At 47.4% G+C, this 13,775-nt stretch overlaps 1 protein-coding gene across 1 annotated transcript in view; it reads right to left on the bottom strand.

Annotated features, from left to right (window-relative positions):
- The window catches only part of LOC308581214 (complement C4-A-like), a 67,025-nt gene that overhangs the window by 32,312 nt on the left and 20,938 nt on the right, over positions 1 to 13,775 (bottom strand). Inside the window, exons 10-16 of the mRNA XM_081183747.1 lie at positions 13,581 to 13,696; positions 9,813 to 9,983; positions 6,678 to 6,857; positions 6,013 to 6,195; positions 5,717 to 5,866; positions 1,887 to 2,013; positions 1,069 to 1,140 (exon numbers count right to left, since the gene is read on the bottom strand). Coding sequence (XP_081039873.1) covers positions 1,069 to 1,140; positions 1,887 to 2,013; positions 5,717 to 5,866; positions 6,013 to 6,195; positions 6,678 to 6,857; positions 9,813 to 9,983; positions 13,581 to 13,696 — 999 coding nt within the window. The remainder of the gene's footprint in view (positions 1 to 1,068; positions 1,141 to 1,886; positions 2,014 to 5,716; positions 5,867 to 6,012; positions 6,196 to 6,677; positions 6,858 to 9,812; positions 9,984 to 13,580; positions 13,697 to 13,775) is intronic.

Genomic DNA, 13,775 nt, shown 5'->3' with positions numbered 1-13,775 from the left:
ACAGCTTCCGGGTCATGTGGCCAGCATGACTAAGCCGCTTCTGTCAAACCAGAGCAGCGCACGGAAATGCCGTTTACCTTCCCGCTGGAGCGGTACCTATTGATCTACTTGCACTTTGACGTGCTTTCGAACTGCTAGGTTGGCAGGAGCAGGGACCGAGCAAGGGGAGCTCACCCATCGCGGGGATTCGAACCGCCAACCTTCTGATCGGCAAGTCTTAGGCTCTGTGGTTTAACCCACAGTGCCACCGTGCTGAAAAGGCACATGGTGCTTCGTTTTCAAGAGAATGGCGTGCAAGTTCTGTTACGTACAGCAGAACTTGACAGGAAGCACAAGCCCTCCAAACCATTTGCCCAGATTACAAGCGCAGAAAACAGTAGAACTAGCTGAAAGGCAACACATGGAGATCTACAATGGTTGCAGCGCATCCCTAATTATAATTCTTGCATAATTATGATATTATTGTACAATCTTAGAAGGTTGCATCATCTTGGAAGGGTGAGTGGCTGTGACGGACGGATGTCAGACTGACTGAGGGGTGTCAGATCCACCAACGACATCAGCAAGGAGTTGCTGGTCTTAACTGTTGTTATAACAATTGTCACTTTAAGAAACTTGTGCTTTCTTTTCCCTCCTCCCTCCCCTTTCTTTTTCCTCGTGTGTCGTGTCTTTTTCGACTGTAAGCTTTTTCGATCTTCACTCCGAGTGCCCCTTTGGCTAAATAAATGGACAATAAATAAACAATAGCAAACACATGATTAAAAAAACCCAGATAGAGTGTTTCAAAGCTGTCGGAGTGTGCACCTCAGTTGAATCTGACTTCAGGGCTGGCAAAGGGGCAGCATCCTATTCCACACCTGAGGGGAGTAGACTGGCATTGGGGCACAGGACTGGCCACATAGGGTACACACAGCTGTGTCTCCAACACCTTGCCACCATTCTCTGCCCTCCTGCATCTGCCACCTGAGGCAGCCACTTCATTATGCCTCAAAGTAGAGCCGGCCCTGGAGGCATCCTCCATTTCTCACCCCCTCAGGGTTATCACCCCTCTTCCCTCGCGTCACTTACGCTTCTTCTGGAGCTCTTTGTGGAACTCCAGTGAACGCTTCTTCCGGGAAGCATTGCTGCCGCATCCATGTGCTAGAAGAACAGAAAGAATAGGATGCTAATTGGAATTGTAGGTTAGGGCCTAAGGCACGCCCCCTATCTGTGACCCCGGGGGGGGGGGGTTCCTAGTTGATGTGCATCAGCAGGACTCCCCCTACTGGTGGTTAACCCTTCCCAGACTTCGAGCAGACAGGCTGGAGTTGGATATAGTCAGTTAGGGCCAGTGCCTAAGCCAATACCGCTCTTCACCTGTAACCAATAAAGTTGTGGCCTTTTTTTAGCCCATTAACCTTAATAATTGTGACATGTGTCATTATTTCCACCGGAGGGGGGGGGGGTCAGGAGCTCGCCACGCAACCAGGAAGACCAAAACTTTCATATGGAATGGGGGAAATTTACAATTTTCCTTAAGGACCACTGTAAGCAGCTGAAAACATTAGCAGGACTGCAAAAACACTTGTAATGTAATGAGAACTATGGATACAATGGAATTATAGAAAACTTGGCTTAACTAAAAAAAGATGCAGTAGAAAAGTTTTAATAAAAAAACCCATGGAGGTGGGAAGTCCAGAGATTGGAGGGAATCTTGTCATTTCGGATGTGTTGTGGTATGAACATAAACTTAAATATGTAAAACCAAATAAACATTATCTAAAAAACAAAGAACAAGTTGCAATGGTAGAAATGAGATGTAAGTGCATCAGTCAACAATGCTCCCTGCTCCCCCAAACTCCCTCTCTGACCACATCCTTGTTTTGTGCTCCTCCTCACAAACTCACCTTTCCGGAGGGGGCTCATCAGCTCACCAGCCCGAATGGAGAGTCCGGCATCCCCAAAAACGCTAAGGGTGTTTTCCCCACTGCCGGCCGTGCAGCCCAGGTCGTAGCTTCCCATGGCCTGGAAGACCTGTTTTCCAGAAAGAAAGGATTACAGAGATGGGTCAGTGCAACAGTGCACATGATCCAAGCGTGCAAGGAATCAGTCCTTCAGTGCGGCGGCAGCACTGACAGTGGACAGGTGTGTTTGCTGCCCCGGTCTCCCTGCCTGCTCAAAACTTTTTTTGTCTAAGCAAGCCTAACCTGACACTGCACATTTGGTGTGTATTTTAATGTGTGATTGTATTTTATAGTGTGCCTAGTTTTATTTTGAAAACTTGTCTCTGACATTCTTTAACATAACATCCGTTAATACCCTTTAATGTACATCTTGCATTTCACAGGCTTTGGTGAGGTACACTGGTACCTTGGGTTAAGAACTCAATTCGTTCTGGAGGTCCGTTCTTAACCTGAAACTGTTCTTAACCTGAGGTACCACTTTAGCTAATGGGAGCTCCCGCTGCCACCGCGCCGCCACCACGCAGTTTCTGTTCTCATCCTGAAGCAAAGTTCTTAACCCGAGGTACTATTTCTGGGTTAGCGGAGTCTGTAACCTGAAGCGTCTGTAACCTGGAACGTCTGTAACCTGAGGTACCACTGTATGTAAATATTGATAAATAGATAAGATGACCCTGCTTGGATTACACCACTGGCCACTACAGTCATATCTCGGAAGTCAAACGGAATCTGTTCCGGAAGTCCGTTCGACTTCCAAAACGTTCGGTAAGCAAGGTGCAGCTTTCGATTGGCTGCAGGAAGCTCCTTCAGCCAATCTGTTATGTACTGAGTTGAATAGGATCCAAACTGCAGCAGTCTGATTGGTCCTAGAACAATAGGATTCAGAATGCAGCAGTCTGATTGGTCCTAGAACAATGCAGCAGTATGATTGGTTGGCAGGAACCACCCAATCCTGCTCCAGATAGAAGTGAATCCACAACCTGATTGGCTTACAGTAGAATTCCGGAATTAGCCAATCATGTGCAGCCCATGGTGTAAATAGTGTATATAAAGCAGATACTTTGAGGGGACTTTCATTCATTCCTCCTCACCACTATGAGCTGAATAAAGAGCATGAAATCACTTTGCGACTCTGAGTATATTTCACAATCTGAAGCCGTGGAAGCCGCGCTGGCTTCTGCAATGTTTGGGAGCCAAAACGTTCGACTCAGAAGGTGTTCTGGATCCAAGACTGTAATCTGTTTTCAACAGTGTTCTAACCAGGTGCCTCTGGTTAGACAAGCCCACAAGCAGGCCAAAAGGAGCAAAGGCGGCACACAGAGAGCTGCTTCTATCCTGTCAATCCACTGGGCCCATCTCTCTCAGGAATGTCTCTACACTGAGCCGCAGCAGCTTTCAGGAGCTTCAGACAGGTGTCTCTCCTAGCTTATGGTCACCAGATTTTTTTCAATGAATCCGGGGACATGTTTTTTTTGTTTTTGTTTTTGTTTTTGAAGCTGAGTAGCAACAGGGAGCCAGTAGTGGGGATGGTGAGGCAAAAGACCCTGGGCCCAAGCACACATGCAAATTGTATAAAGGTGTGAAGCCCTTCTTTCGCACCCTGTGAAACATAAATGCGCAGAGTTTTTAAAAAACTGGGCAACGGCGTGCCACCTGCCCGTGACTCCTGAGCCTCCCCCAATCGCCTCCCCCCTCCCCCTTTGTTTTGACTGATCAGGGGAGGCTTGGGAGTCGCGGGGTTTCCCAGTTTTTAAAAAACTCTGCGCATTTATGTTTCACAGGGTGTGAAAGAAGGGGCTTTGCACCTTGCCTGGCAGAGAAACCGAGCGCCTTGCGCCCCTCCTAGGCAACGGCCGCCTTCCTGCAATTCGCAAGCCTCTCACAATCTGTCAAAACAAAGGGAGAAGGGGGTAGGAGATCTGTACCGCTGGAGGTCCCCGATTCCTCTTTGGCAGTGGCGGCGGCAGCAGCCAGCAGCTCCTGAAGCCAGCCAGAGCCAACTGCGCTACCAGGCTGGCTCCGGGCTGCTGAGGCTGCCGCTGCCACATTTCCCGGGGACAGATTTGCAAATATGGGGACAGTCCGGGGACAGAATTTGTCCGGGGACAGATTTGCAAATCTGGCACTGCCCCCGGAAACCGGGGACGTCTGGTAACCCTATCCTAGCTGTACCCAGAGATGCCAGGAATCAAACCTGGGACCTTCTACATGCAAAGCAGATGCTCTATCGACTGAGCTATGGCTCTTCCGTGTCACAACATGAGGGTGGTAGCAGAATTTATCTATGCACAGGCAATCCTCATTTTGCACCGGGGTTATGTTTTGGACCCTCATCCGGGTTCGGAGCTATGCGCACATGTGTGATTGTGCATCATTTGGACACACCTAAACTGGTCGCTGCCTGAATGTATTTATTTAAAAGGGTTCCTAAAAGGCTTGTTTATTTATTTATCAAAACTGATACAGTGGTACCTCAGGTTAAGTACTTAATTCGTTCCGGAGGTCCATACTTAACCTGAAACTGTTCTTAACCTGAAGCACCACTTCAGTGCCGCTGGAGCACAATTTCTGTTCTCATCCTGAAGCAAAGTTCTTAACCTGAAGCAATATTTCTGGGTTAGCGGAGTCTGTAACCTGAAGCGTATGTAACCTGAAACGTATGTAACCCGAGATACTACTGTATAACGGCTTGATTGTAAACCAAACAAACTAACTAAAACCCCCACACATGCAACCATCATCAAAGCAGTTTACAGATCATATCTTTAACTACCATTTAAAACCCCCCCAATAAAGCAGCATTGTAAAAACTGAGGTGCTACTTAAAAAACACACACACACCTGTAAAACAGTGTAATAAAAAGAGCTTGCAAACAGGAATTTGGTCATAAAAGAGACCAAACAGTGTAAGTTAATTAAATCGCCTGTTTGGGCTCCACCATGATTGTCATTACTGGGTACATGGACTGACAACATGGAAGCTTGTCTGTCTAAATCAGTTTTGACATGGATGTTAGCTGTAGCTAGGATTGAAATAGCTCAGCAGTGGAAAACTTTGGAAAATCTACATTTGTCTTTGTGGAATAAGGACTTGTTGGCTTTGGCTGTTGCAGAAGAAGTTACGCACAAACTGCTTATTTCCGGGGGTGTGGAGGACCCAGAACATCATCTGCTGAGGTTTTATTTCCTATTCATAGAATCATAGAATCATAGAATCATAGAGTTGGAAGAGACCACAAGGGCCATCAAGTCCAACCCCCTGCCAAGCAGGAAACTAAGTTCTTCGGACTTAGATGCTAAATATTCACCATCCACGCCAGCTCAGGAAATGCGGACGTTGTGATTTATACTTGTGTATAAATACTTTCTTTTCTTTATTTGTTTATTGCTTGTTGGCTTTAGCATATGGAACGATGCCATATTCTGCTGCTGCACTTTTGGGTTGTTAGAAATATCAGCAATAGAGGAGTTTTTTTAAAAAAAAATGAAAGTGACCAAAAGCAGGGGCCAGGGAGAGCCTAGGCAAAAAGATATGCCTTTGAAAAGGCAACCCCAATGACAATAACCTGTGGGAAGTTATTCCTGGGGTAGCCTAGAAACAAACGGCTGTCTCCAACTAAGTTCTACTCAAGAGTAGACCCTCAAAATTAATGGAGATGGGTTCCACACATCCGTGAATTTCAGTGGACCTCCTCCAAGGATGACTGATTACTGATGACAACTAAAAAAAAAAAAATCACAAGAAAGAGACTGAGGAGAAATGTGTGTGGCTGTACCTTGTCTTGTGTGAGGCGATTCTTCCGGTTGAGGGCATAAACAGCCGAATCGGTGGCAGCCAGGGATACGAAGGCTCTCGCATCGGTGTCTATGGTGAGGGTCAGGAAGTCCTGAGGCTGCAGATCAGTACTTGATGTCCGGAGTACCAGCTGGAGATTGGAGGGGCATAGACATTAGGGGCAGCCATTTTAACGCCCTGCATTTTAACGCCCCCAATGCCCTTGTGAACATCCGCCCCGTTCAGGAAAGGTTCCAAGAAGGAGAATTTTCACCAAAAAAATTGAGAAGCCCTCACCTTCCCCTCACAGCTGTCAACGACATCCACCCAGATAGAGTTGGCCACGACTTCGTCCCCGAGGCGATAAAAGGCCACAAATCGAAACGTGGGCATCAGGCTGGGGGTGATGGGAACGGAAATGACAGTGTAGGAGCCTTGGGCCACACTGTTGACAGAGACAATGTCCCCCTTGTTCAACACCTGGAGGGAAAGGACCAGTTCAAAGGATAGCGCTTAAGAACGGGAATATGCAGTGGTTTTGAATGTTCATGTTTCATATATGTTGTCTTAGCACTGAGGTGGCCCTATAACAGCAGTGAGGCAGCCGCCTTAGCGCTGGTGAGGTGTTTGGGGACAGAGCTGTGACGGCTACACAGTTTCCCCCATGCCCCACAGTCTAGTCTGCTTCCCTCAGGAGGGCCCTGCCCTAATTTTAGGCCACGTTGTCTACAAAAGTGTGTTTCTTAGGATAAATCCACACCCAAATGCTTGATGAATTTTCGAGACGGTTTTAAATAGAACCAACGCAAGCCGACATGGGAATGCGGAGAAATGAACTTAAATCTGGAAAAACGAAAAACCAAGAGAAACCAAAAATTGATTCGCCCATCTCTGCCCTTAACCCATCTTTCCTTCATCCTAGGAAGGTTAGGGCCCCTCAGAACACCCCAGGAAGGATTCACCATGTAATAGAATCGGGAGAAGGCAGTCGACCCAACGCTTTTCAACCCTAATGTAAGGGTCTCTCCAGGGTTCAAGCCTTGATATTTGGGGCTTTCGATGATCAAGTAGTTTCCTCTCGGGGAGGCCATGCGTTTGGCAGTCAAGGTGACTTCTGCTGGAGACTCTGTTCCGACTCTTAGCTGTGTGGATGACAAAGACACAGAGAAACACACAGTCACATATTCGCTTCTCGGACCCCGAAAAGACCACTGGAATGCTCTCTACATGGCCCTACATTTAAACACAGTTTGGAAACTTCAATGGGTACAGAAGGCATCTTTTAGAAGGCCAACAGGAGCTAGATTGCTGGACAGCCAATGTAGGGGTTGCTGGACTACAACTCCCATCACCCTTGACTACTGGGCTATGAGAGCTGGGACTGATGGGAGTTGGAGTCCCACGACATCTAGAGTGCACCACGTTGAGTACCTATCATGGGCTTCTGGTTGGGTGCAGAGGAACAGTGGGAGGAACCAGCTGGGGAACCGCCAGGGGAAGAAGGCTCAGAGGTGGCAGGACAATGATGAGTGCTCAGAGGGAGAAGACTGGGAAGAGGAGATTTCACCCCTCCCATATCCAAGAATCTGCTGATGTGTTCAGCTGATTCTCCAGAGAGGAGGGGCGGTTCTCTGCTCTCTACTTATTCCGCTCCAGCCTCACGTCAAAGTGTCAGAGAGAGAGACTGAGTGTTAGAGAGAGATCGTGTGTATAGATAAGGTTGCTGCTAAGAGCAGCTGCAGACACTCAGTGCAGTTCAGCATTTTTCGTTTAGACCTCATTTAGCTCTGTATATAGTTGTGTATTATAGTTGTAGATAGAATAAAGAAGATATTCTACAGAGCTGCTCTCCGAGTCGTTTATGCTCTGCTATACTCTGCTATACTCTGCTGTGCGACGACTGTCTTCTTGTTGGAGTGAATCCGGTGTTCATAACTCTAAGCTGTGAGTCCACAGCACTTTGACCTGTTCCTGTGCAGAAGGTGGTCTCTGGAAGTGCTACCCAGCTCGCCTAGCCCAGTCAGGGCTGAAGTGGATGAGTCCAGTTGGTGGAACTGGCTCAAGGGCGATGCTGACAAACAGGGCTTAGTGAGCTGAGAGAGTTTGTGGCAGAGAGAAGTCCAGAACAAGAGGCAAAAGCTGAAGAGGTGATAAGGAGGAGGGAGACCAAGAGGTAGAGATGGGTCTGGCCGGTGAAGAGTCACAGGTGTCTCCCCTTCCTGCTGCGACAAGCTCCCCTCCTCCCTGGTTTGCCCGGTCCAGGAAAGGGCTGAAAAGGGCAGAGGAGAAGTTAGCTTTGTGCAGGTACAGTCTCAGATTGCTTGGGAAAAGCCCTGCAGAGGACGGGACTTAGACAGCTATGGGGAGGTGGGAACTTTCAGTCTCAGCAACTGAGGGGCCAGACCTAACAGGAATCAGCTGCAGTGCTCATTAGGCCTGACTCTCCGCCAAATCTGCAAAGATCATCTTTGTGCTAATAAGGAGTTAACTCCAGCTTTGAACAGTATGATTTACTGCCGGCTGGCTGTTTGACAGAACCCTTTGGCTATATAGTTGTATGCATATCCGATTTGAAACAGTTGCACTCACTACCTATTCTTGTTTAGAAAAGTCTACCCAGATGCTTAGAAAGCTGAGGTGGTTTTAATCTGTGTTAGTATTTTAACGTTTATATGTGAGGATTTTTCCTGATTTTCCTGTTTTGTCTTTTGTAAATCACCTTGAGTGCTTTTTTTTTTTAACCCAATCAAATGATGTATTAATTTTATGAAATAAACGAATGAAATAAATGAGTACTTTTGGCTAGCTCAAATGCATCCTTGAACTGTGAATCACCCCGAGATCTTTGGATGAAGGGCAATATACAAGTTTAATAAATAAAATAAAATAAACTGACAGGACCTCTTGCTTGCCTCTGGCCCCGCCCAACACTGTCATGTGACACACACACATACACAAACCCAGGTGGTTTGTCAGGTACTGAAAAAAGGTATCCTGCCTGTGCCTTAGTGGTGTGGGACACGGTTATTAGGAGACCCACATGTGCCCAGAATGCCTCAAAGCTAAGACTGGCCTTGGAGACTCTGCTGTATGATTTGCCCCTCTGAGAAAAAGATACAGTGGTGCCCCGCAAGACGAATGCCTCGCAAGACGGAAAACCCGCTAGGCGAAACGAATTCCCTATGGTCTTGCTTTGCAAGACGAAAATGTCTTGCGAGTTCCTGCGGGGGGTTTTTCCTCCCCCCCCTTTTCCCAAGCCGCTAAGCTGCTTATCAGCTGATCCTAAGCCGCTAAGACGCTTAACAGCTGATCCTAAGCCGCTAAGCCGCTTATCAGCTGATCCTAAGCCGCTAAGCCGCTTAACAGCTGATCCGCTAAGCCGCTTATCAGCTGATCTGCTAAGCTGCTTAACAGCTGATCCGCTAAGCCACTTATCAGCTGATCCGCTAAGCCGCTAAACCGCTTATCAGCTGATCCGCTAAGCCACTTATCAGCTGATCCGCTAAGCCGCTAAACCGCTTATCAGCTGATCCGCTAAGCCCGCTAAGCCACTAATAGCGCTAATCCACTAATGGGCTTGCTTCGCAAGACGAAAAAACCGCAAGACGAAGAGACTTGCGGAACGGATTCTTTTCGTCTTGCGAGGCACCACTGTATAGATTTGGCCAGCAACAGGGACAGAGTCTTTTCGGACAGCATCTTTGGAACACCTTGCCCCAAGAATTTCATTTGATCCCACCTTTGGTAGTCTGTGTACTCCTCCTCCTTCAGAGGAAACCAAAGGTTGAAATGAACTTCCTATTGTTTAGGGCAGGCCCAGTTTGTAGTTCCACTACCCTCAGAAATTCAAAGGGCCCCCTACATTGTGGAACTCTCTTTCCGCAGAGCACCTGGCAATTTCGCAGCAAAATTTGCATTGCATGCGGAGAATGAGCCTCTCTCTTTATCTCGGCATTTGATGCCTGAGGTATACACACCCTAGTCACGCCACGGACATTTGTTTTGGACTGTTTTTAATGTCGCATTTTTAATTGCTGCGACTTGCCCTGCGTGTGAAGGGAGGATATTAATCAATATCCTCAACAACAACAACATACCAGGATAGTGATTGAGGTGGCACCAGCGGGAACGTTGAATCTGTGTGTCACAATTCCACGATCGTTGCTTTCTATTTGGGCATCAGCGGGCGACGAGCCTCCCGCTATCTGGGTTGAGATGTGGACTGAGAGGCGGGGGGCAGGTGCGCCATCTGGGAGTGAAATAGTAGCCTGGAATGAAACAGCAACATAAAAAGTTTATGACGACATCCACACATAGCTGTCAACCGTCCCTTATTTGGCGGGAAAGTCCCTTATCCCAGCGCCGTGTCCCACTGCTGTCCCTTATTGATGATGTCCCTTAAATTTCCCGGGTTTCAAAGGAAGCAGCCCCTCTCCCTCCCTCCCTGCTGGCCAGGGAGGAGGGAGGCTCCAACTGTGTTGCTTGGCTGCGTTGCTCACCCAATAAGAAGTCTAAGAACGACTGGGGGGGTGGAGCTTGCATGCCTTGTACCAATCAAATTGGCCGTGTTGCCTGGGGACTTGCCTTTGCTCAGCGCTTCCCAGCGGAGGGGTGACGGTGGTTTTCCTTGCTGCATCCCTTTTGCCGGGTTGCTGCGCTGTGGGAACCACCGCTTGAGGCTTCGTTTGGCTGCTGGTTGACTAAAATCCCTTATTTTGGCTGCTGATCCCTTATTTTCGAGGCTGCTGGTCCCTTATTTTCAAATCTGTAAGTTGACAGCTATGCATCCACACCGGGTGCCACCTTTGCTTGCATTGCTTGCAAATCCCACCTACCTGGCCCCTCCATATCCTCAAAGCTCATTCCAGCCCACACAACCCTTAGTGGCTCCTTCCAGCCCCCCACAGCTCCTCTGTGGCCCTGCTTTTTTCAAACCTCTGCTGTTGTTTAAAACCACCATTTTAAAACCTGCCTTCTCCTTTGCTCCCCTCCCTGCCCCAACAACAGGCAAATCCAGGAGTGCGACATGAGCTTCTTTGTTTTCCTCTTCCCTCCCCAATTGCTTTTTTTGTGTGCTGTGTCTTTTGGATTGCAAGCCTGAGGGGCAAAGGACCGTCCTAGAATCATAGAGTTGGAAGAGACCACAAGGGCCATCGAGTCCAACCCCCTGCCAAGCAGGAAACACCATCAGAGCACTCCTGACATATGGTTGTCAAGCCTCTGCTTAAAGACCTCCAAAGTAGGAGACTCCACCACACTCCTTGGCAGCAAATTCCACTGTCAAACAGCTCTTACTGTCAGGAAGTTCTTCCTAATGTTTAGGTGGAATCTTCTTTCTTGTAGTTTGGATCCATTGCTCCGTGTCCGCTTCTCTGGAGCAGCAGAAAACAACCTTTCTCCCTCCTCTATATGACATCCTTTTATACATTTGAACATGGCTATCATATCACCCCTTAACCTCCTCTTCTCCAGGCTAAACATGCCCAGCTCCCTTAGCCGTTCCTTATAAGGCATCGTTTCCAGGCCTTTGACCATTTTGGTTGCCCTCCTCTGGACACGTTCCAGTTTGTCAGTGTCCTTCTTGAACTGTGGTGCCCAGAACTGGACACAGTACTCCAGGTGAGGTCTGACCAGAGCAGAATACAGTGGCACTATTACTTCCCTTGATCTAGATGCTGTACTCCTATTGATGCAGCCCAGAATTGCATTGGCTTTTTTAGCTGCCGCGTCACACTGTTGGCTCATGTCAAGTTTGTGGTCAACCAAGACTCCTAGATCCTTTTCACATGTACTGCTCTCAAGCCAGGTGTCACCCATCTTGTATTTGTGCCTCTCATTTTTTTTGCCCAAGTGCAATACTTTACATTTCTCCCTGTTAAAGTTCATCTTGTTTGTTTTGGCCCAGTTCTCTAATCTGTCAAGGTCGTTTTGAAGTGTGATCCTGTCCTCTGGGGTGTTAGCCACCCCTCCCAGTTTGGTGTCATCTGCAAATTTGATCAGGATGCCCTTGAGTCCATCATCCAAGTCGTTGATAAAGATGTTGAATAAGACCGGGCCCAAGACAGAACCCTGTGGCACCCCACTAGTCACTCTTCTCCAGGATGAAGAGGAACCATTGATGAGCACCCTTTGGGTTCGGTCAGTCAGCCAGTTACAAATCCACTGAGTGGTAGCATAGTCAAGACCGCATTTTACCAGCTTCTTTACAAGAATATCATGGGGCACCTTGTCAAATGCCTTGCTGAAATCAAGGTAGGCTACATCCACTGCGTTCCCTTCATCTACCAGGCTTGTAATTCTGTCAAAAAACGAGATCAGGTTAGTCTGACATGACTTATTTTTCAGAAATCCATGCTGACTATTGGTGATCACAGCATTCCTTTCTAGGTGCTCACAGACTGTTTGCTTAATGATCTGCTCCAGAATCTTCCCTGGTATTGATGTCAGACTGACTGGGCGATAATTATTTGGGTCTTCTCTTTCCCCCTTTTTGAAAATAGGGACAACATTTGCTCTCCTCCAGTCTGCCGGGACTTCGCCTGTTCTCTAGGAATTCTCAAAGATGACTGCCGGTGGTTCTGAGATCACATCTGCCAGTTCTTTTAATACTCTTGGATGCAGTTCATCTGGCCCTGGAGACATCTAAACTAGCCAAGTATTCTTATACTATCTCCTTAGTTATTCTGGGCTGTGTTTCCTCTGTTGAATAATTTGCTCCAAATTCTTCAGGTCGGGCATTGTTTTCTTTATCGGAGAAGACTGAGGCAAAGAAGGCATTGAGGAGTTCAGCCCTTTCTGTGTCCCCTGTTTGCATTTCACCATCTTCTCCTCTGAGTGACCCCACTGTTTCTTTGTTCTTCCTTTTGCTACGGACATACCCATAAAAGCCTTTTTTGTTGCTTTTAACCTCTCTAGCAAGCCTGAGTTCATTCTGTGCTTTAGTTTTTCTGACTTTGTGTCTACATGTGCTGGCTATTTGTTTGAATTCCTCTTTGGTGGTTTCCCCCCTTTTCCATTTTTTGTACACATCCTTTTTTAATCTTAACTCAGTTAAAAGTTCTTTAGATAGCCACCCTGGCTTCTTTAGGCACCTTCCATGTTTCCGTCTCATTGGTATTGCCTGAAGTTGTGCTTTTACTATCTCCCTCTTAACAAACTCCCAGCCATCATGAACTCCCTTTCCTTTTAGTATTACTGTCCATGGGATCTCACCCAGCACTTCCATAAGTTTTATGAAGTCGGCTTTCTTAAAGTCAAGAAATTGAGTCCTAGTATGCTTGGCTGCTCCTTTCCGCTGTATAGTAAACTTCAGAAGAGCATGATCACTCGCGCCTAATGATCCTTCCACTTCTACCCCACTAACCAGGTCATCAACATTGGTTAGGACCAGATCTAAAATGGCTGTTCCTCTTGTTGCTTCTCCCACTTTCTGGACAATGAAGTTGTCTGCAAGGCCAGTGAGGAATCTGTTTGACCTTATGCTCTTGGCTGAGTTTGACATCCAACAAATATCCGGGTAATTGAAGTCCTATTACAGTGGTACCTCGGGTTACATATGCTTCAGGTTGCAGGCTCCGCTAACCCAAAAATAGTACCTTGGCTTAAGAACTTTGCTTCAGAATGAGGAGAGAAATCGTGCTTCGGCGGCGCGGCAGCAGCAGGAGGCCCCATTAGCTAAAGTGGTGCTTCAGGTTAAGAACAGTTTCAGGTTAAGAACGGACCTCCGGAACGAATTAAGTACATAACCTGAGGTACCACTGTACTAACTTTTATCAGCCTCTTTGGGAGCCCTAGAATGAATAAAATTTTGGAACAAACCAACAAAATGGGAAATACGTAAACAGCAGGAGACGCAATATACACACCAGCACTTCAAAGGGTGCCCCGGGCACAAAATGGTGCTTGGTTTTGGATAGGTCGACTGAATATGGAGATTCTACAAATTTCACCAAGGCCAGCTCTTGCTCCTCCAGCTCACCACCTATGAGAATGAAGGGAAAAGACAGCGAAGAAACGGAAACCTTGTGGCCTTCGCTCTCTGAAGGCCCTTCGAGATCGGT

Source organism: Podarcis bocagei (assembly GCF_964188305.1).
Source record: "Podarcis bocagei genome assembly, chromosome: 2".
Lineage (NCBI taxonomy): Eukaryota > Metazoa > Chordata > Lepidosauria > Squamata > Lacertidae > Podarcis > Podarcis bocagei.
The sequence above is the reverse complement of the archived record's forward strand: the minus strand, read 5'-3'. Positions and strand labels throughout refer to the sequence as shown.